Genomic DNA, 26,958 nt, shown 5'->3' with positions numbered 1-26,958 from the left:
CCAAAGGGTCCTCGCAGAACGGGGAGGAAGTGCAGGCCGTGAAGGAATATGCGACTAGAAACGTCTCTACCAGATACATCGTTACCGGAGGTAAGTAACTCGTACATCTGATAGAGACTACTAGCCGCAGATTCCTTCCCGTAGAATAGATACCCTAGTCATACCCACGGGGAAAAAGGGCCTGCGGAAGGACCCCACCAGCCTGGACATAACCAAGAGGTCCACAGGGGACTAGTCCAATGGACAGGGCGAAGAACCCCATCCTCCCAGGCAACATCCCTGCCCACATCCCAAGAGGGATGAGCGGCAGAGGAAAGGATTTGAAGAAGCCTGTTCACTCACAACAGAGGAACCAAGGGCAAGGAGGCCGAAGCACCCCACGTCCCTACAAGGCAACATAGCTTCCATCCAATGCCAGGACAAGGAAGAAGAAAAGCCTAGAAGGCCCAAGGAAATGAGGGAAAATAAGGCTAGCCCACCTTAGACGGAAAGCAACAGACCAGACAAAGCGGTGCCAGCAGTAATAAACCGCCAGAAGCAGGAAGAACAGCCCGGAGCCCCAGGAGGACCGGGCAGGCGACGCCTGACAAAGGGAGAAACACAGAATCATCCCAGCCTCCAGGACAAAAGCAGGAAGGCCAGGAAGTGCCCGGACACACTACTACAAGGTGTCCGCGCACACAACCTAAAGAAGCATCAGCAACATACATAAACGCCATGGAGAGCAGGGGCCCGAAGGCGACCAGAACTCCCTAGCAGAGCACCAGCTATATAACAGCTACCACTACCCCACATAGGGTTAGTTAAGTCCCAAGACAGCAGAACCCTCTTTGGAAGAAACTTCCGCAGTAGAGGAAAAAAAGCGAAAGAACCACAAGGAAACACCCCTTTCCCCCGCGGAAGGCTTATTAAGCAACCCAAGAGAAAAACAGAAGGCCTAATTTCAGGGCCAAGTATGTGCAGACAACTCTAGCAAAAACACACCGTCAACAAAGGGCCGTCCAGCAGCCAACAACGCCACAGTCCCAAGGAGCAAGGAGGACTCAAGGGGCCATAAAACACACCATACAGCAAGGGCAACCGGCCCAGAAGAAGGTCCAGAACCAGATCAACTCAGCAGTCACTGAGGAGGGGAAGGAAGAGGGGGGAGGATAAGGAGGAGGAGGAAGACGAAGCCCTGCCAAGAACCTTTGGATGACGGAGTCGGCCAGGGCATGGAATAACAGGGTGCCATCGAATGGAAGATCAATTGACCGCTCCCAAACATTTTCAGGGAACACGCCGTCCCAAAGCCAAGCATGGTGGCGGAGGGCTATTGAGGAAGCCATGGCCCGGCCCAGCACCTCGGATATGTCCAGAGCAGAGCGGAGAGTAAACGCCACTAGCTCCCGGCCATCCAGCGCATGATGCTGTAAGTCCACCTGAACAGTCTCTTGTGAAGCGGCGGATCCCAAGGACTCAGCCGGGTCCCACAAACAAGAGGTGGCCCTAGCCAACACACATAAGGTGTTAAGGGCTCGCGGGGCAGCTCTGGTCGAGGCGAATATGTTGCACCCCCAAGAGTCCAGCAAGCAGGCCTCCCGGGACGGTGGAGACCACAGTGGTGGCAGGAGGGAAAAGCAGTCCGCAAAAGTGGACTGGAGGTAGAGGGGTAGAGGGAAAGACATGCCGGGTCACGTGGCGCCGGAAGGTGCCAGTGCAGAAGGTGTGGAGGCACCGGATCCCCTGAGGCGGGGCACCTCCAAGCCCCCATCAGGGAAGACAGGAGCAAACCCTCAAAGGGAAGCAATAGCTCCCTCCCACCAGAGCCCTGGTGGAGAACTTCCAAAAGATGAAATGCCGGGAAATGAGCAACCGAGTCACCATGTGCAGAATACCCACAGCCTTGGACACTGCGTGAGCCAAGGCTGCACCCGCCTTTGTAGGGCCCCGCGCTGGAGAAAGCAGCTTCTCCGTGGGCGACGGCTGCAAACTAAGGCGGCAGTCCCAGAAGCCGATCGGGGAGGGCAAAGGCGCCCTTCGATTACGCCGGAGAAAATGTTACCACGCGGCGGCCGGTCTCCGGGTAGGATGACACCAGTAGGCACCTAACCTCCGGAAAAGAGGGAGCGCCCGAAGACGAATCTGCGACTCAACGCCAGTCTGGTGCCGTAGAGTCCGCCGCCCGAGGCAGGACGTCATCACCATCCGCCACTGAAGGAGATGCCGGATAGGGCTCCTCCAAGTCACACCATGCCGGGGACAGGAGCGAAGCCGGAGTGGCCAAGGGGCGGTGCCAAAATGACGCCGACTCGACCTCCGACGAAGCAGCCGCCTGCGAGGAGGAACGAGAGGGGCCAGGGGAGTGACACGAAGCCCTCCGCCAGCCTCGGCCCAGAATGCGACGGAGGTGGTCCGCCAACCCATGCGGTGCCGCCAGGGCCGGTTCAACTCCCGACTCACCCTCTGACGAGGCAGCCGCCTGAGCTGAGGGACGAGAGGGGCCCGGAGGTGGACGAGGGGTCCAGCCTCGACCCAGAGCAGGACGAGGAGGGTCCATCGACCCCTGTGGCGCCGCCAGGTCCAGCAGGTGCCAACAACGTGGCGGCGTTAGCTCAGCAGTCGACAAGGCCGCCGCCTCTCCAGAGTGCCGAGCGGGGTTCGGGAAAGCGACCCGAGCCCCGGCGACCTCCTGCGACGCCACAGGGATTCCTGCTGGAGTTTGCAGCGAGGCAGAGGCGCTGTGGCCCGAAGGAAGGACCCCCGTAGAGCCGCACCCCAACAGCACTACATCCTCCAGGCCTGGAGTCGAGCCAGTCTGCGCCGGAGCCGCTGCGGAGGGCCCCACGCAATGCAAGGGATCCACTAACGCCCCAAGAGGGTAAGGAGGAGGAGACGCCAGCGAGGCCTGCAAAGCCGCCGCATATGTCTCCATCTGGACTCTCGATGCCCTTTCACCGGGAATCGGAAGATAGGAGGACGACACGCGGGCGGCATCACCTGCGAATAGCCCACGCCCCCGGCAGGCCAAACACTAGCCCCCGGGGACAAGCTGTGACATTTACCCACCGGGGAGCGACGCCTGCGACATCGGAGAGTGATGAGGACACCGACGACGGCCGCTTCTGAAACCGTCTGCCGAGGCGGATCGAGGGGATGAAGCCGACCTTTAAAGACGCGCCGAGAGCAGTTTCATCCGGCGCTCCCGCCGAGACTTCGGCTTCAGCTGTTGGCATGTCTCACAATCAGTGGTGCTGTGATCCTCCCCTAAACACCACATGAAAATGAGGTGAGGGTCTGTCACTGACATAAGACGCCCACACGACATGCAAGTCTTGAAGCCCAAAGGCATTCGCACACTGTTCCACCAAAATATAACACAAATGAGGAAAGAAAAAAGGGCCCGAACAGAGACCGGATCCGCATTGCACGCGGAAAAGGAAATAACTGACGTAGGCGTGCCGGGGTGGGACTTACGTGACCTTGCTGACGTCATGTACGCGGATGACACTGGGGCGGAGTCGCGTAATGCCATTGCCCGGCGCGCAGGGATGCCGTGGCAAAAAAGTTTTCGGATCCATCCTGGGGATAATTCTACGGGAAGGAATATGCGGCTAGTAGTCTCCATCAAATATGCTGTTTTCTCAGCATGGTTTTTTTCTTTCTCCCTTATGCACTTTTCTTCTACTAGTGACATACTACATTATCACTTTTCGCTTCCTGTCAGCACAAGCTGCCAATGCACTAATGGCTACTAGTTCTGTTCGCTCTCTTTGCTCAGTCTTGATCAACATGTCATCATTAAACTGTGAAAATTCAATAGGGACAATGTTTTCACTGTGATGATCCCTCCTCCTCCTCCCACCAATACGACACTGTTGTGTAGTCTCTCCATCTAATCTAACCTTCTTTAAAATTCCTTTACTAGATCCATGTGTGTTTTCCATGGTTAAACTTTCTACCAGGATTTATGTAATTCTAGCCAAAGTAATCTCTCATTTAATAAAAAAGCAGCTCAGAGGATTGCCCCTGAAACACGTCCCTAGAAAGATGGAGTTCTAATTCACATATGCCACTAGTCAGTGGGTCATGTCTGTCCTTCTACCGACTGACCAACCCTCTAGTTTTCAACTTCAAAATCGCATATTTTGACTTCACACTCTTGCAAATATCAAAATGAGTGGTTATTCTCCCCGAGCCTAAATTATTACCTGTTACAGCCTATGTCCTCAATTGCTGGCCATGCCCTCTATGCCCCTAATCCACATTCACTGTCACTGCTTCAGTTCTTGCTTCTGTCCATGTAAGCAGTTCTTATTTAGCTCATAACTTCTGTTTTATCTCCATCATCTACTCTCTTTAATCCAAGTGTCCACCTTGCTCCAAACTCAAGCTTCCCCCAGCGGTAACCGCTTTATGTGTCTCACATCTACAGCAGTTATACTTCTACATTCTTGCACAGATCATTATATTGACATATTGTATATGGTTTCGAATCCTGAGGCTTAAATATTACCATTGTTAGCTTGGCCATGTAACTGTGCAACAACGACTGTTCCCTATTCCCTTCCTTCTTCCTCTTCCTGGTCACACTTTCCAGACACAGCATATACACTTAGATTTTTCACTACCTTCTTGAAACAAAACTACTCTCTGTTGATTTACTCTTGGATTTCTGTCTATTTGATCCCTAGATGCTAATTCAGTCGTTCTTTCCAAATATGGCCTTCTCCCATTGAAAACAAGCTCTCCAACATATTTATTTGTATTTGTATGCCTCTGCTCCAGCCGTGCACAGGTATTTTGTGAGTATCTTGTGCTCACTATTGCCTCCGTGAAATTAGTTCATTTACATTGATGCTTTCCTGTATTTTTCTGTTCCTTTATACCAAAATAGAAATATCAGGTTGAGGGAAGTAAATCTCACAGACTATCTTTCTATGATAAAATGCAACTTCACATAAACCTAGTAATATCAGCCCTTGCATTGCAACCTCCTCCAAAGATTTTCTTCACTGACTGTGCGTTACTGATAAAGAACTACTATAATATACACAAAAAAGCGTTCTCGTTATACTTTTGTTGGAGATCAGAAATTGGCAGACCAAAAACAAATAGATCACAATGATTATCATGCAGCAGATTTCTTGGAAAGCCTAATTCGTCTAAATCGCAGTAGATATCACCCAGTCTACCTTGCCAGCATAAATCACATGTTACTTCACATTCTCCTCCAGGAAACCCTCACATATCTACTATCCCATAATTATTGTCAGTGGGTGTCCTATCGGATGCATTCCTATAAATCCCACCTGTTGCACTTTTACACTTCTTATTCTTCTTTTTACATCTACGACGACACCATCTTCACACCTCGAATCAAATGTTAACATATGATTCTATGTCATGATACAAATTGTTTCTGTTAGGGGTCTTCCTTTTGTACCCGTTTCGGGTCAAGTTCGCGCTATATAAAACTCTATAATAATAATAACACTTACAGTAAGATATATACTTCATAATGATATTTAGAGGATACAAAAAGAAAATGTGAGGGCCATGTGGTCTTGGTCAAAAGAGGAGTTACAAATCGAGCCAGTTTGATGTCTGATGATCAGGAATGATGATCTCAGAAGTAAGATTTACCTCATTAATGTCCAAAAAACACCATTTAAGAAAAGCTACAAAATCAACTTTTGTAGCCATAGGGATCAAACCTCTCATGCTTATCACTCTGGACGTATTGTTGTGGGGATTCCTGATGAACAGCCTAGATTTCACATTTGACCAGTATGTGAATGACATCCAACTCTACCACCATCACGAAATTAGATCATTTCAAACATGACAATGTGTAATATGCATTTTCACTCACAATTTCACATTCACAGACTGATTTCATACAATTGTTTTTAACCATTTTTTTTATGTGTAGAAGTGCATTTTCTAATGGTGTAGTTCGGCCACATTCCTGTTTAAAATGTCTTTTTAGTTAAAATGTAAGTCATGTCTATCACTCATACTGTGCTTATCCTTATACCCAATCCTACCCCACAAGCTTCGCAGTACACAGTCAAGCTGCAATGTACTAGAACATTTTCACTGATAAGTTCAATTTGCTCATGGCGAACCTTTTCTAGCTCGAATGTAATTGGAAACATGCTACCACCATGTCTTCTGTTTCTTCAGTAAGACTTTATCATCCACATAGTGCAATACTGTAAACATATCACGTCTTGCTCGAACATCTCCGGAGAACATTAGCATAGAAGGTGTTACATAATTACTAATGTGTTAGATTAGTGCTTAGGTGTTACGGTAATATAACATTATCTCTTGTGCTCTGATTTGCTGAGGAAATTATACATCACTCACACCCCAATGATGCTACAACAGTTCTTACTTTCTATGCAAGAATTGTATATATGAACCCTCGATTTCGACAGTTAGCCAGAAGACTTTTCCTTTTCTACTGGGGATGCTGTCTGATGCTATTTTGATTTTCCTGCCTACTGAGACTTAGAATATTTTCAGATTTTGACATACTCTGTATTACTTATCATTTGAGAGGCATCATGGTATTGACTTCATATCACTTATTTTTGAATTTTATAATGAAATCGTTTCATTTTTCACTGATCTAGAACATAGTAATTAATCAGGCCCATTCAATCTAATCATTCCTAATGAAATGCAATTTGAATGATTTTGATGCTTTGGGAGATGCCTTGAGGCGGTGACACATTGCCTTGTGAAATTGAGTTTTAACATTGTCTCCAATCCAGTAACTTTGGAAGCTTTGATTGAGGTCAACTTTGGGGTGTCTCAGTTTTTGGGTAGCCTTATGCTCCCACAACCATCAAAATATTGGGCTCTTCAAGGCATGTGGGTTCCAGAAACAGCACTCAGTGAATAACCTGGCAGTTGAAAATACCAAAATAAATCTGAAATATCAATCGCAATTCCAGAATTGACTCATGCATTAAGCTACATAAATCAGCAAGCCTCCTTACAGCCATGACATTATAGGCTTGGTGGCTGGCTTCCAATAACACAGAGGTTATTTCTTCAGAATGTTAACTACCATAACGTAAATCAATCTAGCTCAACTCTCTAAAGAGAACACAACCTTACAACAACCAAATCAGTATTGTAGGGTGGTGATACTTGTAAATGATATAAGCAAGGGAGAGGTAATTGGCCTAGCAGTATCTGTCCCCACCCCTACCACCCCACAAATCCATTATGCACTCAGGCATCATAGTGGCTGCTTGATTCAGATGTTATGATCAGAACACACCCCTCTAAAAAAATAAGAAAATAAACCAACAATAACTGGTGCTTCTAAAGATTAGAGCTAATCTAACATTAGTGGAGCGGTGTGGTGCAGCGGCCAGGGCAGCTGAATTCGCAGCACAGGGTTCACGGTTCGATCCCCAGCGGCAGCTCAGCCCAGCGACATGTTACTCTGGGCAATAGTTCACTCAATTTCCACGACGGCCCCCATCGCTTTGAGACCAGTAAGCGTGAGTAGTTCGAGCTTTACAAATACGGATTTACATTAACACTAGATGTCCTCAATATCAAAAGTGGACAAGCGATTATGCTTGCCCGGTTTTTCTCAAGATCTAGGACAAAAATATGAAACACTTTCTTAAATTTCCACAAAACTATAAGGCAAACAAAACACTTAAAACACAAATTTGTGAAACTGGGCTGAAAATTGGTTAAGGTAACTGGACAAGCAAACAATACCAGCAAAAGAGAAAAGATACAAAGACAAGATACAAATTACCAATTGAATCCATTATCAGGCCTTACAGAGACCATCAAAGTCTACCATGCATTTTACATTCTAAAGCTGTTATGTTATGAGCCATTAGTTGTCGCTATCATGTACCGCCACTAAATAAGTATGAACGTTTCTCCCAGCCTCAGAGATTCACCAGTCCTCCACAGGTTCTAGCCTCATTATATCAACAATCAGAGGAAGTAAGCAGATGTGTTGAACACCCTTGCAGTGAATCAGTTAAAATCTTGTATAACGAAATACAGCCTTACGTTTAGCACATATATTAAGGCATTAAGTGTTCACAAAGTCGCCTCCTGATGCATGCAACAAGTTCTACTGCATCTTAAACTCTGCATTCATCCTAAATGGAAGAATATTAAAGTACTGAACAAAAATAACTATATAATACTTCAGAAATGTATTTTAAACAATTAATGAAGGTTAAGTTAAGCACATCATAAAAAATGCCATATGGTTAACTATCCTTTGGCGTAGAGCGTTGAAATAGCTCCCCACTGTTGTAAGATACATTTCTCTTTTGCAGATGGAAGGCATCAATCGATGAGACATGCAGTTCTGTACAGTACAGAGCCAGAGGCTTATTCTATGATTAAATGAGCTGTTAACAGCTTGGTATGGAAATGAATACAAACAGTGGGAGAAATGCAGATGGCAATGTGATTTCCGCACCACAGTCCCTGCCACCAAACAGAGCCATGATAAAAGAACACAAAAGAACCAGGGCAGATTCCCTTCGCTCTGATTTGAATCAATCTTTTTTTCCTTTAAACCATGTGCAGCGATTATGTTATTCCTGAGGCAGACGAGGAGTTTCTGTATTGGCCTAAAGGAGAATTTCAGTAATCAATCCAATATTCAGCAAATGATTTGGAACAATGCTTCAGTAAATTAAAATTAATTTTAACACAGATTTTCTGTTTGATCTGATTTGTGAATATATAGGGTATTATTCACAAACTGCATTTTGAAGTAGAGAAAGTACTACTTTCTGGCTTTTCATAACAAGAAAAATGACAAACCTACGAATGTAGAGCTTTATCTTTTCTGTGCTGAGATCTCCGCCTCTGTGGTGGGGATCTCCGCCTATATAAATGGGCTGTAATTTCTCAAAAATAGGGAGGAGTTAAGAGTAGATTCAAGAGAACTTGGTTGGGACATGCTAATATAAAACACCACCCACAAAAAGAGTAAGTTGATTGGAAATCACAAAGTACACTTCTAAATTTACTACAGCTTTAAAAAACATCTTGTTTGAAAAAATATTACTAACCAGACATTAAATATAACTTTCCACTCTGCAATGCACTGTGTTGTGACAAATGATGTCATTTGAGAAGTTATGTGCTGTAATGAATCCTATGATTTAACATACTTTAAGTGATATAGTATGAAAAGCATACCCAGTGCATGGAAAAGGCATGAGTTATAATTAATGTAGTGAGGCGATTGAGGTGACAAGACTGTTGGGAGGTGGATGACTTACAGTTATTTGAAAGTGGTGCATAAATTATAAATTGAAGTTATAACTAGTTCTAATTGAAACTTCAGAATGTTTAATGTGTGTGCATTTTAAGTTGGGTTTGTATAGAAAGAATACATGAGGTATTTTTCGTTGTACGTTAATAGTTTACATTTTTTTATAAATATATGTTTCAAATTGAAGTGTGAAGTGTCATTCCCTGGAGTGTCTCAAAGTTAAGTGTAGTACAGTACAGTGAATGAGAGTGTTTTAGAGTCTAGTGTCGTAGATTGGAGAATTGTAAGAGGAATGGAGCAGAGTGGGTGACATGGCACACAGTGGAATAAAGTGTTATACACCGGCATGGAGTAGGGTGTCATACCGTGGAGTGAAGTATCAGAGTAATGCGGCGTGCTGTACAGTTTAGTGGAGTGTGAAACAGTAGAGTTGAATGTTGTACAGTGGACGGTGGTGTGGTGGAGTGTCATTAAGTAGAGTATCGTCGAGTGGCTTACAGTGTTGAAGAGGGTAGAGGCATAGAGTGGAGTAGAGTGCCGTACAGTTCAGTGTTGTCAAGGGCAGTGACATGCAGTAGAGTGGTAGAGAGTCCCGTACAGCCTAGTATTGTACAGTGGAGTATCATTATTTGTGAGAACACAGTGCATGGTAGAGTGGAGAGTTCTAGTTAGTGTTTTCTGGTTATCAGGCTGAAAAAAAGTGCGCTACCTATAATAATTTGAAGGTGGTGGATACATTTTAAATGAAAGTTATAACAATAATTTTAGAATGATTAATGTTTGTATACTTAAATCTTGTTTGCATAGGGAAAAAAGTTTTCCTAACTATAACTAAGTTTTAACCTTCGTTTTTTAATTGGATTTCAATTTTTACAAAAATATGTTTAGTAAAAATGTGCTTTAAATCGTAGAGTCCAGTGTAACAAGTGGAGTGTTGTTATGTGGAGATTGGAATAGAGTAGAGTGGCACATTGTACAGTGCAGTAAAGTGCTATATAGTGTAGTGGCATGGTGTCTCATAAAGTGGAGTCTATTATCGTAGACTGGAGCAGCGAGATGTACAGTGGACTGGCGTGTCGAACATTAGATTAAGATTTCGTGGACTTTCAGAGTAGAACAGTGTGTTTTAGAGTGAAGTATAGTGTTGTACAGTGGAGTATCATCAAGTGGTGTGTCAGAGTAAAGTGGAGGAGAGTGTTGTGGAGGAGTGTCATAGAGTGGAGTGCTGTGTCATATAGTGGAGGGGTGTATCATAGGGAGAAGTTGGGTAGCTTGACATGGAGTGCAGTACAGCGGCGTAGAGTAGATGGTCAGAGTGTAGTACAGTGTTGTAGAGTGGAGTTTCATAAAGTTAGGGAGAGTGTCAGACAGTGGAACAGCATAGAGGGTAGTATGTTACAGTGCGTGGAGGGGGATAAAGTGTAGCAGAGTGGAGTATAGTGAAGTGAAGTACACTGGAGTGAGGTAGTGTAGAGTGGAGTAGAGTGGAGTAAAGTGTCGGAGTGGTGTGTCATAGACTATAGTAGCGAGTAGTGCAGTAGAGTGGAATGCCGTAGCACACACTAGAGAAAAGTGTCATAAATTGGAGCACTATGTTGTATAGTAGAGTGCAGTGGAGGAATTATAGCATTGGAAAGTGATGTAGACTACAGTGAAGTACAGTGACACACAGTCTAGTTGACTTTTGTAGAGGGGAGTGGTGTGCATTACAGCCTGCATGGATAACATGCCCACCCCTCCAGCCCCTGGATGAGCGCCGTGCCACGGCGCTCAAACCAATCACAAAGCTGCATTGCAGTGTTATGATTGGTCAGGGGAGCCTAGGTGCTTACCAATTCAAACGATGTATTGCAGCGCTGTGATTGGTCAGTGGAGCCTGGCTGTGCTTCCTGTTCAAAGACGAGAAGAGCAGGAGCAGAGATGCGGGACCGGCGGCAAGGTACGTTTGCACACTCAACCACTCCTCCTGCACGACTCCCCCTCCTGCCCTGCCACCCGCGAGCCATGCCGGCCGCCTCTAGTGGCACACAGTGTTGTGCAGGGGTATACACAGGAGTGAAGTGTCAGAAAGTGGCATACAGTGTAGTAGAGTATTGTAGAGCGTAGTTGTGTACAGTACAGTAATGTGTCAAACAGTGGAGCTGTGTAGAGTTAATTGCTGTTTGGTAGCTAAGAGTGAGGTAAAGTCTTGTACAGTGGAGTGATGTAACGTAGTGTGGAGTACAGTACAATAGAGTGTATTGGTGTGTTGTAGGGTAGAACCATGTGGCGTGTAGTAGCGTAGCATAGGTAGTAAACTTGTTATAAATTGAAGTGGTGTCTCTTAGAGTAGAGTGGAGTGGAGTGGAGTGCTGTGTCATATAGAAAAGTGTTGAATAGTGGAATAGAGTGTTGCACAACGTATTGTACATGCATAGAGTGGGGTATAGAGTTGGACGGTGGAGTGTACAGGGATAGAGTGGACTAGAATGTCGTAGAGTGCCATAAAGTGTAGAGTGGCATTCACTGTGTGGCGTGGAGTGGATTGAGCAGCATACAGCGAAGTACAAGTTACTTACCTTTGGTAACGATGTATCTGGTAGAGACTATTCTAGGCGCAGATTCCTTAACGTAGAATTATCTCCAGGCGTGAGACAGGACCCGGAAAACTTTCTTGCCCAACAGCGCCGGGAGTGGGGCGGTACCACGTGACTCCGCCCAGACGTCCTCCGCGGGCGCGACGTCAGCGAAGGCGACAACAGCAGGCCGGAGCAGGAAAGAAGCAGAGCACCACCCAGAGACACAACTTGTGCAAGCCAAGGTAAAAGCACAAGGTGGCAGAAAGGCACCAAAAAGCCAGGGCAGTGAAGCCCTCGCAAGAAAAGCGCAAAGCGCCACTCCGTGGAGCCACCTTGCAAGCCAAGGCGAGAGCCATCCTGGAGGCACAAGCACGTGAAAGCACCGTGACAGAAAAAAGAGAAAGAGAGTGAGTCTACCTCTGCAACCACAAGAGCCCCAGCCCGGAATAGAGGAGCAACAGCAATCCAACCCCAGACTACACTGCCAAGGATGGCTATACCTCCTGAAAGGAGGAGGAGGCCAAGGACAAGCATGCCATTCACAGACTACGATACCATCTGAAAACAACCGGAGGCCAAAGGCAGGTAGACGAACCCCCAACGAGAAGACCAGGTGGGGATCAGAAACTCTAACAACAGAAGGAAAGAGCAAAAGTAGGCTCTCACGCTGAAGATAAACCAGCTGGAGGGATGCCTGACCAGAAGAACACAAAGATGACACCCACAATGACAAGTCACCCAGAGGTAGGTGACCCCAGAAACCCAAGCAGAGGGTCCACGCAGAACAGGGAGGAAGGCTGGGTCGTGAAGGAATCTGCGGCTAGAATCGTCTCTACCAGATACATCGTTATCAAAGGTAAGTAACTTGTACATCTGATAGAGACTACCTGCCGCAGATTTCTTAACGCAGAATAGATACCCTAGCCGTACCCAAAAGGGAGGAGGGCCTGTGAGAGAGCCTCCCCACCAGGAGAGACACAGGGTCCCAACAGGTGGCATGCCACAAGGATAAGAAGGGAAGGCCAGGATATCCTAAGCCCCACCAAGGGAGAACTGGCCAACACCCCGCAGGGGCAGACAGCGCTCGCCAAAGCCTCAAGGAACAGAAAGCCCACCCCAACCCTTAGGGAGGAGAGGTAGAACCGGAGGCAGGGCCCACTGGGAGAAGCCCCTACACAGAGGCAAAAAGTGCCAAACACACCCCAGACTCAAGCAGCTGACAAGGCAGGGCGACTGCATTGCTAGAAGTGCAAACGGAAGAAGAAAGGCACAATGGTGTAGTAGAAAAACAGACCTGTACTGGCATGCACAGCCAGCAGCCGACAACACCACGGACGGTGCACCCAGGACAAGCTAGATGCCAACCGAAGGTAGAGGCCAGGAACGCCCAGAAGAGCCAGGGCACGCCCCATGGGAGGGGCTGGCGCACACTGACACACAAGTTAAGTGGTACCAGAAAGGAAGAAAGAAAGAAAGAAAGAAAGAAAGAAAGAAAGAAAGAAAGAAAGAAAGAAAGGAAGGAAGGAAGGAAGGAAGGAAGGAAGGAAGGAAGGAAGGAAGGAAGGAAGGAAGGAAGGAAGGAAGGAAGGAAGGAAGGAAGGAAGGAAGGAAGGAAGGAAGGAAGGAAGGAAGGAAGGAAGGAAGGAAGGAAGGAAGGAAGGAAGGAAGGAAGGAAGAAAGAAAGAAAGAAAGAAAGAAAGAAAGAAAGAAAGAAAGAAAGAAAGAAAGGAAGGAAGGAAGGAAGGAAGGAAGGAAGGAAGGAAGGAAGGAAGGAAGGAAGGAAGGAAGGAAGGAAGGAAGGAAGGAAGGAAGGAAGGAAGGAAGGAAAGAAAGAGGACGGACCAAGCTGCCCACCAGAACCCAAAGCCAGACAGAGGACCAGGGCGGACAGAAGTGCAAAAACCGGTACAACACAATGCTACAGACAGCAGGCCAGGCCAGGCTAGCGACACAGCGATCCAGGAGAAGGACATACCTGGGTGTAACGCAAGCCACTCCAAAACCAACAACAAGAGGATCGCATCTGCGATATACTGCGACGCCACGGAGAGCAGATGCCCGAAGATCGACCACACCTCCCCAGCACACAGTAGAGCTATATAATAGCTACCACTATCCCACAAAGGGCATGTCACGTCCCAAGAACATGGGAACCCTCTAAGGAAAAAAAATCAGCAGCAGAGGACCAACAGAAGACCTGCGGAGGAACCGTAGACGGCTTGCCAACCAGCAATAAAGAATACACAGAAGGCCTAATCTCAGGGCCTACACGGCATACCAACAGCCAAACCCACAATCAAAAAAGGGCCGGAGCAGCAGCCAACAGCACCAAAGCCCTAACAAAAGGACTTGAGGGCACTTCAAACACACAACCGGTGCTACCCTCTACCTGGCCCCAGAAAAACAATGGGAGAACACCCCCAAAAACCAGACCGATTTACAGGTCACTGAGGGGCAGAAGGAGGAAGAGGAGGAGGAGGACGACGAAGCCCTACAAGAAACCTCTGAATGGCAGAGTCCGCAGGGGCGTGGAACAAAAGAGTGCCATCAAAGCGAAGGTCCACCAGCCGTTCCCCAACGTTCTCCGGGAACACACTATCCCGTAGCCAGGCATGTCGACGAGGGGCCACAGAAGATGCCTTGGCACGACCAAGCACCTCCAAAATGTCCAGAGCGGAGCGGAGCGAAAAATATAGGCCGCACGCGCTCCTGTCCTTCCAACACAAGGTGCCGCAGATCAACACAGGCACCCTCCTGAGAAGAGGCAGACATAAGGGACTCCTCCGTATCCCACAAGCAAGAAGTGGCCCTAGCCAATACACAAAGAATGTTAAGGGCCCGGAAAGCCACACTGGTGAAGGCGAAGATATTGCGCCCCCAAGAATCTAACCAGCAAGCCTCTCGCAACAGGGGAGACAACACCGATGTCAGGGAGGGAAAGACAGTCTGTAAAAGAGGGCCCCTGGTAGAGGGGTGGAGGGAAAGACAGACAGGAGCATACGGCGCAAGACGGTGACGGTGCAGAAGTTGTTGGAGCACCGGGTCCCCCGTGGTGGGCCGCCCCGAACAAAGAAGTATGGAGCGAAGCCTCGAAGGTAAGAAGCAGCTCCTGACCACCAGTCCCCTGATGGAGGACCTCCAGAAGATGGTCCATGGGGAAATGGGCAGCTGGATCGCCCATGCGCAAGATTCCTGCTGCAGTGGAAACTGCTTGAGCGAAGGCAGCACCCGCCTCCGTAGGGCCCCACGGTGGTGAAAGCAGTTCCTCATTGGGCGACAGCTGCAAACTAAGGCGGCTGTCCTTAAGCTCAACAGGAGGAAGGAAAGGCAAGCCCGGCAAGGAGGGAGGGGAACCGAGGAATGGGGAACCTGAGGTGACTGTGGCCGCGGCGACGGCGAAGAGCCGTCCTTAGAAGATGCTGGGGAAAAAGCCACAACATGGCGACCCGCCTCCGGAAAAGATGAAACCAACAACCGCCGAACCTCTGGAGAAGAGGATGCGTCCGAAGATGAGTCGCCGGCCTGACGCCGTAGAGTCCGCGACCGGCGTCAGGTCAACGTCGACCGGCACTGAAGGAGACACCGGAACGACCTCCGCCACAACGAGGCGGCTAGGGAACGGGGCAGAAAAGGCGTCGACTCGACCTCTGACGCAGCAGCCCCTGTGTGGAGGGACGAGGGGGGCTGGGGACACGCCTGACCCCTAAACGGCCCCTGTGGTGCCGCCAGGGCCAGCAGCCGCCGGCGCCTGAGCGGCATCACTTCGACCTCGGACAAGGCCGCTGCCTGCCCAGATGACCGAGGGAGGCTCGAGGACACGCCCCGTGTCCCGGCAACCTCCCGCAACACCACAGGGACCCCGCGAGGGTTCGCGGCGAGGTAGAGGCGCCGTGGTCTGAAGGAGGGAACCCCAAAGGGCCGAACCCGACGTGACCACATCCTCCGAACCTGGAGCCGAGCCTGTCGGTACCGGAGACAGAGCCGCCGGCGATGCCCCAGAAGTCCCTGCACAAGGGATCCGCAGATGTCCCAGGAAGAGGAGGAGAAGAAGGAAGAGCCAACGAGGCCTGCAAGGCCGCCGCATAGGCCTTCATATGGGCTCCGCGCCGGGAAATGATGGATAGGGTGGCGACGCGGGGAGCTGCGCCACCCACAGAGAACCCATGTCCCCAACAGGCCGGAAAACAGCCCTTGGGGACAAACTGCGACACTTACCAACAGGTGAGCGACGCTCTTCCGGCCCGGGAGAAGGAAGACGTCGGAGACGGAGGCAGCAGTTCTTGAAGCCGTCCGCGTGGGACGGACGCGCCGATGATGCCGACCTGGACATGCGTGCCGAAAGGAGTTTCATCCCGCCGGGACTTCAGTTTCATTTAAAGACACGCCTCCCAGTCCGTGGAGTCGTGGTGTTCTCCCAAACACCACATGCAGATGGGATGAGGATCCGTCACCGACATTTGGACAGGCCAGGAATACGAGTCGGGTCCGCGTTGCACGTGAAAACGAAGAAAACTGACATCAGCGCGCCAGGGTGGGGCTTATGTGACCTCTCTGACGTCACGCCCGCGGAGGACATCGGGCGGAGTCGCATGGTGCCACCCCACCCCCGGCGCTGCAGGGCAAGAAAGTATTCTGTGTCCAGTCTCACGCCTGGGGATAATTCTACGTTAAAGGAATCTGCGGCTAGTAGTCTCTCTCAGATCGAACATGCAGTTGAATACTGTACAGTGGAGTGTAGAAGAGTGGAGTGGAGAAGTGTGGCTCACTGGTTAGAGCAGGCAGACCCAGAAGCAGAGGTCAGACCCGGGACCAGGGTTCGATTCCTGACACGGCAGGGTGTTGAGCTCAAATGTCCACGGACTCGATAATTCTCGCTTCGGTGCCTGATCTAATCATGGGTTCACACTCTGCAACTCTGGGCATTAAGCTTGCTTAATCTCCACAACGGCCCCCTGTGGCGGGATGCCTGGCTTTCACCTTGGGGATGCCCTGTAGGGGCTATCTCAGAGGGAAAAACCAGGACGGGTTCCCAAGGCAAGCGTGGAGATACCCCTTCGGGGGTCGATTCTGGCGCTATATAAGAAACATAATAGAGTGGAATAGCGTGGAATGGTGTACAATGTACTAGCATAGAGTGGAGTTGCGTAGAGTGTAGTCTTGTACAGTGGAGTGGCGCAGAGTGGAATGCCATATAGTGGAGTAATATACTGTAGCGTGGCGTATAGGTGTATGTGACATTTAGCAGTAAAATAGATCATGGTGTATAAAATCTGACATAAGTATTGGGTTGCCCATGAGACATTATGATGATGCTAGGGCCCGCAATTCAATAATCCAGCTAGGCCTTAGTTATATTTTGGGCCATGGTATATTATGGCAACTTTGCAGTACACTGTAGTACATGGTGATGACAAGCCAGCATTTAATTGGGTAATGGCTGTTTTTAGAGAATGAAAAGGCAGCCATATTGTTTTTACTTCACTTAGGCTGTGTTCTGTGTTAGGGCTTTAGATATAGGTAAGTAGTAGGTCCCTATCTATTACCACTTCATTAAAGAGGTAATAGAAAGGGAATTCTTTTTTTTACATATTTTTAATTAACAGCCATATACCACAGTGGTTTCCTGAAATGTTGTGAAATTCCCTAAAAGTACAGTGAGGTTGTCGGCCCGGCAAACACTTAGGCTTCTTTGGGAAGGAAGGGGAGTCAGTCACGTCACGTGACATGCTTCGCTTTCAGTCACGGCAGCAGTATTGATGAGTGGCCGGCTGCTGCTGCGGGCAGACAGTGCCTGTGTTCACACTAATGTCATCGGAGGCAAAATTAGAAACCAAAACGTTTTTTGTTTAAAATAAATAAAATATGATCGAGCGCTTTGGTAACGAGGGGGGAGCCCCGACGCCCTCAGGGAGAAATCGCCACTGGATCAGTTACAAGTCAGAAAGAAAATTATAGCTTGTCAATTAAAATCAAAAATGTATCACGACAAAGTACACAGGGCTGTCAACAAAGATTTCTCCAAAGGTGAATGGGCTCTTGTCAAAAAGCCTAATAATCAGCTCAAAGGAGAATCTAAATATTTTGACCCTGAAGAAATTGTATTGGTTACTGATAGTGCATTTTGCCTCAGAAATGTTGGTTGCCGAAATAAGAGTAATGCTATAAAATTGAAGAAAGATCAAGTTGAATTATGGTTCAATGGTTAAAACTACAAAGCTAAATTTGATAACGAGTTTCCATGGCTTGATACATACTCAGGAGAAGATTGTTATGACGTATCTGTACAGAAAGAAAATGACTTTAACCCTTTGATAAACAGCAGTTATGACAATGCAAGAATGTCTGCCAGAGATGCCTGTGATAACACTAATGGAAATTTGAGTAGTAACACTTTTGATGTCAAACAGGAAAACGTAGATGTTGTTCCTAGACAGTTGTGTCCCTCATCCACAACTGCTAGGGGAGAGGTTTGCAGAGTGTTATGGCGGTTGGGAAGGCACCTGCACCAGGTATGGCAGAATATCCAAGTTACACTGAGCCCTTAAAGATTATGAATTAAATTCGTTTTTGTTTCATGTTGTACGTCTAGTTGTTCTTCTGTTCTTGCCGTCCTTTCTGCTCATTGGTCCCATCACACACGTCATTTGGAATGTTGTAATAGTACTTAAGTGACGTCACCACATGCTTCCTGATTCTTACCCCCTTCCTTGACCTTTCCTCCCCCTCCACAAGCTCGTTAATTTACAATAAATCTAACATATATATATACAACTATGTTTTTCGTGTCATCTATAAATGGCATCACTACAGTCACATAATGCTAGACTTAGTTTGCTGGAGCGCTACATATATTATGCTGCATATGGAACGAACAAAACAGTTTCTCTTTTCGAAACTGAAAAGAACTATGTCCACAAACGTAAGCCTCCAGGAAAGAAAATAGGTACAGATTAGCTGTGGCCAGCTTAGCCTGGCCACATCTGGTCTCAAGCCACTGAATTCTTTTTAGCCGTCCTCCCTCCCCAAAAACACATTATTCTCTATGGAGAAGAGATACAAGTATGCATGAGAATAACGCAGATAATTTTGAGAGTTGCTTTGCTGGACCCAGAACAGAAGGGTAAACTTCAAACTTTATTCCAGCTTAGAATTCAATATCAAGAGACAAGCTTTAAATTCAACAGCTACTGAGTAGGTCAGCCAATTGTTTCGCTTTTTCTCCTCTGTCACAAACAGTTCAGTCTAGCTGAAAAGTCCCTAATTGATTCTTTAGAGAATGCACCAATAAAAAATCTATTATATTCACCCAAAACTTGATAGACTGAAAAGCCACTCACCATTTTCCCAGGAGCCTAAATCCACTGCCAATAAGCACTACACTGCTCTTCTATGTGCAAATAAGAGTCAATGGCATGAGAGCCTGTCTAACTATTGGCAACACCAGATCATTTGCTAGACCATATGCTGCTTCCATGTTCGCCAGTCCTTACACTTAGGTTTATGAGAAGTCTCAACTGAGGGAGAGATGAACAGGTTTTTATTTAGACTGGCACCATCTGGCTATTGTAATTACACTGGGTAACAATAACAACTGTCATTTGCCGCTTAAAAAACTGTAGTAGCAAATGGTGTATAAAAAAAGAGATTATTTAGTATCATTATCTTTTTGTATCATTTTTATTATTATTATTATTACTGTAACTAAAAGGGTGGTAGAGTATCCCTTGTTACACTTACATCATAAAATAGGAGAAGAGTGTTAATTCACAGGAGATGGGTTTTAGTCCGTGCTTTTTAACATGATGAGGCCTACAAAGATAACAAATTTACTCTTACACTTTGTATTAAGTCTCCTAATTTTGACTATTCACAATTTCCGAGAGTACATTTGCTCAAAAGTTTAGACTTTCATGTCTCTGAGACAAATTTTCAAATGTTAAATTACTACTTGTAACTTTTTACACAGGCAGATATCTCTCTATCGAAAAGTATAGGGGAAATTTAAAAATAATTAGAAAAAATATGTTTATGTTAAATATTAGTCTAAATTCAATGTATGTAGTTATTTTATATGTATACCAAAATAAAAGGCTACTGCACTATTAACCTAATTTTGAATTAAATACTTAATTTAAATATACTCGATATGTTTTTTAAACAATAAAAAAATCCACATAAGTGAAAATATTTATTTGTTATATACTAAAACAAGAACACTAAATGTCGTGTATAAATTAATTCACTTTATAAAATAAATCATATTTATTTTTAAATAAAAATGGTATTACAAATATTAAAATAAAACAATATTTATGTTTTATTTAGATGTAATTTATAACATTAACTTAAATCTCTATTTATGTTGAAAATTGGGTTATTGGTTGAGATGGGCGGAATTCCTACTCATGCGACTGCCACAATCCTTGTCATGGGGAACCAGAAGAATCGCTGAACTTGGATGTATAAAGTATGTATGGAGAACACAAACAATAATAAAGCGAAAACCAAACACAAGCAAAATCCCAAACCAATTTAGAAGAGTACATTTTGATAAATCAAAAAATACCAGAATGACAAAAATCCAATCAGTAGAACTAGAGATATAAAAATGTTATTTTTGTTAATGAAAATAGAACCTAAAAGCGCCTCTCACAGTCCTTTATTCACGCTAGACCAAGTGAAAGTCACTTGTTCAGGCTGGGAGCGATGGAGCAGAAGTATGATACAGGGACCAGGTTAGTTACGCTGAGGAGTTAACTTATCTTGTCCAGTGCGTAGAGCTCCATTAGCGTTAGAGGAGGGAGCAGGGGAGGCTTTCTGTGCGAGGAGAAGGTCGACCATTGCAGACTGTTGTGCGATGATCTGTTCGGTGCTTGAGCTTTGCATTGGAAGTCGTCGTTACTGTTGTGCAAAGTGCAGATCGTACGTTGCCTGTCGTTGCCGATGGTCGCTGTTGGGGAGAAGAGCAGGTCTGACCAGAGCCAGACGTCATGGGTGGCAGAGTTTTGGTGCGAAGTGCCCCGTTCTGGGTTTGTGCAGGGATGGCTCTGAAGCTTGTTGTGTCCCTGTTGCTCACACAGCATGTCAGCCAACTGACCCTTGGAGTCATTCTCTGTAAACTAGGAGTAAGGCAAGCAGGTCCAGTCTTCTTTCTTCAGACAGCAAGGCAGTACTTCGAGCAGCAGGGCATCCCTCTGACAACTGGGCACTCCTTCTGAATCTTCCACAGGCCCAGGAGTTTTCAGATACCTGATATGAAGGTAGAATATGTATACCTGGTGTCAGCCTTTTTTGTGGTGATGCACCCTGTCCGTACCTCAATACTGAATTTGGAAAGTCATTCCCCTTCCTCTGGTCAAGGTTCCAAACGGTCTGGGTGATAAAAGACAGAGCAGGCCTGGTGTGAGGTTCCTTTGTGTGTGCAGTGGGCAAAGCCCTTTGAAGTGTAAGTAGGGCTGAGTACCGGCCCTCCCCAACCCTCCTGTCCATATACAAGCCCCCGTTGTCTCTCTGTCTGAAACAATACACAAATCCAACAGTACAGCCATTCATAGTCATGAGACCTACAACAACCGCAGAAAGGCACAGCTGTTTGGGACAAGAACATCCTAACTTTCCAAAAGTAGCATTTTCAAAATGTATCTTAAAATCGGACTTCACCATTAAAGATGATTTTAAATTATAATTCATTTTAGTGCAAACAGTATATCTCTATCTGCCCCCAATCTAAAGTTAGCACTTTGTCAGTCAAAAGGAGTGTGTGAAAATCGACACATTAGGAGTTTTTCACAAACAGGATATGTAAAGCTTAAGTGCACATGTCCTACTTTTTAAATACAATGCTCTCTGACCCATAAGCCTTCAAAGACTACCTTAGGGGTGACTTATAAGAATGAAAAAGGAAGGTGTAGGTCTGGCAAAACCTTTATTTAGCCAGTTTGAATTGCCAGTTTAAAACTCCACTACAGGTTACACTGGCAGGCCTGACACATGTTTTAAAGAACTACTTTAGCGGGTGGCACGATAAGTGCTGCAGACCCAATAGGAGAAATTAATGTACATCCCTGGGTACTAATAGGACCATTTACTAGGGTCCCACAGGTAAATTAAATGTGCAAGATAGGAGTAGGACAACTTACCATGTTTGAAGGCAAGAGCACAAGTACTTTAACACTGATTAGCAGTAGTAAGGTGCACAAAGCCCTAAAAAGGTTTGTGGGAATGCCACACCAAAGATGTCAGGCCTAACAATATACTGTTAAAAAGGTGAAATAAATTATTGCATTTTAACATTATTTCGTATGGGGTTTCTATGTAAATCCATGCCGCCAATATTTTCTTTGGGTGGCAGTCCCTCTGAGTGGGCATGTGTGGTGCTGGACTTATTCGAAAGCTGGTCTGGATTACATTTGTTAACTTATGGCTGTGGTCTTTTGGACTGTTGTATCTTTAGAAGCATAGTTTTCCGAATAGCTATGTGCTTTCTCCTTTTTGTGGGTGTATGTATTAGCATGTCCCTCCTCAAATCCCTCAATGCAATTTGGTAATAATTCTGTTGTAGGTAGCCCTCATTTTCCCACCGCTCCTCACTGATCCCTCCCACATTTACCACTAAGTAGTAAAAATACATGTGTAGAGATCTCCCCAAAGAAAACATGTGGGTGGAAATTTACACCGACAGATTTGTAAATTGCGTTTTGCACTTAGGGCCCGATTATGAGTCCAGCCACCACCACACTGGCAGTACGACCACCTCATTACAAGTTGGGTGCTTGGACTGCCAGTGCACCACAGCAACCACAAGGGATCCGCAATCTCTGGTGGTGGTAAAGTGGTGTGAGGCCGCAAAAGGCTTGGCTGGACCGCTGAGGCCCTGCCAAGCATATTACAAGTTTCCTCACTGCCAGCAGTCTCATGGCGGAGAGCCCGCCACAAAACCGATGGCGGTGAGGAAACTTAAGAGCCCTACAAGGCCCCCAGGTGCCCCGCTGCACGGGGGTGGTTGCAGGGGGGCACATGGTGTGCCCCCTGTCTGTATACACCCCCAGTTCCAGCACAGCATGGACTTCACAACCCATGCTGTGCTAGAACACGCTGTGGCTAACCCACGGCGCTGCCTATCTAATGCTCATCTATGAACCTTTGAAAGGAAGCACCTGGGAGCAGCCGCTGCAGGACTGCCTGCCCGGATTACAATTTGTAATCCGGCGGTCAGCGATGGAGTTCGGCGGTGTGGCAGAGTAGTGATGGCATGCCGCCAAACTCATAATAACTCATAATCACACCCTAAGTAAGTAGTACAGCAGTACTCTTTTAAGTACAATAAAATGCACTTTGTGACTTGAGCCTAACATAACAGGTTTGGATCAAACTATATTTTCCACAATCTGGCTACAAGAATTCACATAAGACAACAATAGCTCTCAAAGCAATAAATAAATGTTCTACAGAAAATTGTAACAACTGAATTCCATCCAATTCTTAGGACAAAATATACATGTGGTTTGGTGTCAAATTCAGTAAAACGCAGGCAAACTGCAGGTTGCAAAAGACTGAAGACTACCATAAAATGTTTAAATAACAAAACATAGTCGCATCTTAAAAATAATTCAGTGCCATTTTCAACTAGTTTCAAAATCTATTTCACATTTACCTTATTAGTTGTCTTAACTCCGATAAATGTCTGTCCAAGAGGTACTGGTCTGAATCGCCCATCAAAGTAGAATAGTCCAATGAAAGGGTTAACATGCAAAAACGAAGCTACATCCAGGTAATTGGGGAGGGTTGCTGAGAGGCCCAAAATTCGAATCATGCTTTGTGTGGATTCAACCTTGAGAAAGAAAACAAAGGAAAAAAACAGAACATTAAATTATATTACCCGTTTTCATACAAAAACCTTAACATGTTGAATGGTGTCTTCCTGCTCTTCTATTAATCTTCTCTGATCTTAGTTGCAACCCGGTTATAGTTTTGAAACTTTTGACCACACAATTTAAATATCATACCTACTCAAGTCAGTATAAATATAAGGCTATTCTGTTTTTTGCATTTAAATAAAGAGATAGTTTGAAAACAGATGCCTGAATAGCAACCTTCAAGGAGAACAAAAAACAAACAATGAAATCAATAATGATGGCATTAAACCCAACACCTGACATTATGTGTAGTTTGCCAATAAATACTACAGTAAGTTTCCCCAGCATTTTTAATGAGACTGAAATATGGAGAATTTAATTTTCCTGTTTCCACAAAGCAGGTGTTTCTGAATTAAGTCGAACACAATGAATCTAAGTTGGGCCAACATACACCTGGATTACGTACACAGAAGTAGCATTGTAGCTTTAACATTCCTGAACAGAATGCCTTTTGATATTCACAATCATATTGTTTTCTTGAGGCATTCCTCACATATACATAAGCACTTCAACATGTAAGCTGCCAACTCACTGACATGTGCAGCACAGTGGTTTTCATACACAGTGCATTTTGGCTGAGAAGCTGTATTGTGTCTCCTTTTATGTCACCATTACAATGTGGAAGGCAGCCGTTATGTATATAACCTTGAGATTCTTTCAAATGCACCACGTCTGTACTGATAACTATAATTCCTACCTCTGGTGCTTGAAAAATATTGATTAAAATGGTATATTTTTTGTAATTCAATTGTTTACGAATGAAGATAATTTGTATCCAACTGTGAATGACTGAAGGTTAAGTATCTATCTGCCAGCCATTCATTTAGTCCCATCTTCCTTATAGGCAATGATAAATTTAATCTAGCCGACCCAACAAACCAACCTTAGCATGGATTTGTTCAAGTGACCACCTCAATAAACCCTGCTCAAGAACTTTCAATTGAATTTCTTTTCTTCTGATGGAATACTTCCAATCCAAATAATCTAAAAAGCATATTCTGAATAACTGACTCAATCATTACTATTTTGTCATTTCCTGAACATGAAACCTAGTTGGGTTGACAGTAGATATTGTTTCTATCAGTTGGCTTATAGTATACATATACATCAAATGTCACGTCAGGATAATTTTAAGCTGAATCTTTAACCAAATGTATATTGTTCGCTGTATACCTAATGGGGGTGATGCAGCTTACCATCCACTAACAAATGCAATGAATCTGTCTAACACAAGATGATGTTATCTATATAATGATTTCACACATGAAGATTGTGAAACAATCCGGCTTCACTTAGAGTTCTACCTACATGTTTTAAGAACGTTAAGGCTTTTTTGTACAAAATAAAAAAACTTTGACGGAATGCATTTAAAAATGTTCTATAGTATACATATATTTAATGAATACTCCTATTAGTATCACCATGTAATTTATTGTACACATACATTATTTATCTATGGATTACTTCTATAAAATCTACTTTTTTCATAATATATATATGACTTAGTATTTATATAACCTTAACATATCTGGAGAGCAACAGCGCACTGCACATTAATGGGAGTGTTAGGACAGTGTAAGATTCAGTACATCAGCTGGGGATTTACACATTTGAGTTATAAAATGTTATTAAATCTTACATATTTAAAATTGTATTACATATCACACATTCAGAATTTAGAGCAAAGAGATGAGGTGTTTTACCTTGAATCACACAATTGTCAGTCAAGTGCTACAGCTAGAATTAGAACCCAGGTATTTAAGTTCCAAAGTCAGCGATGTACCCAAAATAACATCTCTTTTGAGCAAATATAATTAAAAATAGTTTTGTATTTATACAAAAGCATGTCTAAAAATATTGCTTGTGAATGTTTGGAAATGCATTCTATCTACAGCCATACTTGGCATCCTCTTGTAAGAGCCTTATGACATCAGAATTCACCCGTCATAATATATGCCAGTGGGATGCAGGTCGACAGTCAGCATCCTGTAAAGAAATGCTGTAGTTTTAGTCTTTTTGACATACATGTCACAGAGTGGCAAAAGGAAATATTGGTAGCCTGGACACATAGTGACTCATTACGTGCCGGTCAGACATCAAAGCGGTATTGAGAACAACTGATAAGAAGTTGGCGATGCCACCCGTCAAATTATGATGTAACTGCTGTGTAGGAGGCCGGAATCATAGTTTTCCGTTGCGGCTTGTGCTGCAGCCCAAGCCACAATGGAAAACCAGATGTTTTCAAACATCCATGCGCGGTGTGCCAAGCGCATTGTGGTGCCTGGCACATGGATTTGGGGGGGGGGGGGCGCACCACAGGTCCCCCCTTGGGCCTATAAGGGACAGGGGCCCTGCTAGGGGCCCCCAAATCAAATTTGGACTTCCTTTTATGGCAGACAGACCGCCATGAAAAGCCAGCCAGAATGGGCCATCGCAATCCCTACGGAGGTGCCTGAGTGGGCACCACCCCTATTGTAGGGTATTACATTCTGACCGATGGGCTCCTTGAGCCCGTCGGAAGTGTCAGTCGGTCCCTCCACCCACTGCCTCCGACCACCACACATCATAATGCGGCGGTCAGACTGCGGCACCAGATGACAGATGGACAGCCACAGACAGGTCATTGGTAGCGGTGCGTCCAACATCATTATCGGGCCCCTTTTCTTCATGAGACTTCTTAGATTGCACTGGTTCCTATAGTGTCGGTTCTATTATTAGTAATGTGACAAATAATATACAAGCTAGAAAAATCCACAAGTAGCTAAAGGATATGGAAAAATCCGTTTTGTATTCTTTTCCTCCATTAGATTCCAACACTGAGACCTGAAAACTTGGACTGCTTAGATGAAAAGGCTGCCTGGGCACTAGGGATTAACAGAAACATTCTAGCACAGGAAAACAAAACCTAGTATAGAAATAGTGTGAAATGCATAGGAAAAACATCTCCCTATAATGGTTGGCCTAGATATATAACATTTTAGAAGTGATTTTTGTAGGTATTAGGATGGACTGATCACAGTAATTTTCAATGATTCACTACAAATTAGTGTGAATTACAGGGTTCCTATTGTAAACCAACTAAGAACAGATGTCTCACACATGTAGCTAAACAGCTGCCATTAGGTAGCTCACAGTTTTGGATTGCGTTACCATGAATAAGTCAGAGGCTGGTTTGTTCTATTTCTTGCATATCTCCTTCCTGAGTGCAGCTCGGGAA

At 45.4% G+C, this 26,958-nt stretch overlaps 1 protein-coding gene across 1 annotated transcript in view; it reads right to left on the bottom strand.

Moving 5' to 3' along the window:
* The window catches only part of ASCC3 (activating signal cointegrator 1 complex subunit 3), a 2,217,780-nt gene that overhangs the window by 1,191,376 nt on the left and 999,446 nt on the right, over positions 1-26,958 (bottom strand). The window contains exon 12 of the mRNA XM_086926668.1: positions 23,480-23,656. Coding sequence (XP_086782794.1) covers positions 23,480-23,656 — 177 coding nt within the window. The remainder of the gene's footprint in view (positions 1-23,479; positions 23,657-26,958) is intronic.

Source organism: Lissotriton vulgaris, chromosome 6 (genome assembly GCF_964263255.1).
Source record: "Lissotriton vulgaris chromosome 6, aLisVul1.2, whole genome shotgun sequence".
Taxonomy (NCBI): Eukaryota; Metazoa; Chordata; class Amphibia; order Caudata; family Salamandridae; genus Lissotriton; species Lissotriton vulgaris.
The sequence above is the reverse complement of the archived record's forward strand: the minus strand, read 5'-3'. Positions and strand labels throughout refer to the sequence as shown.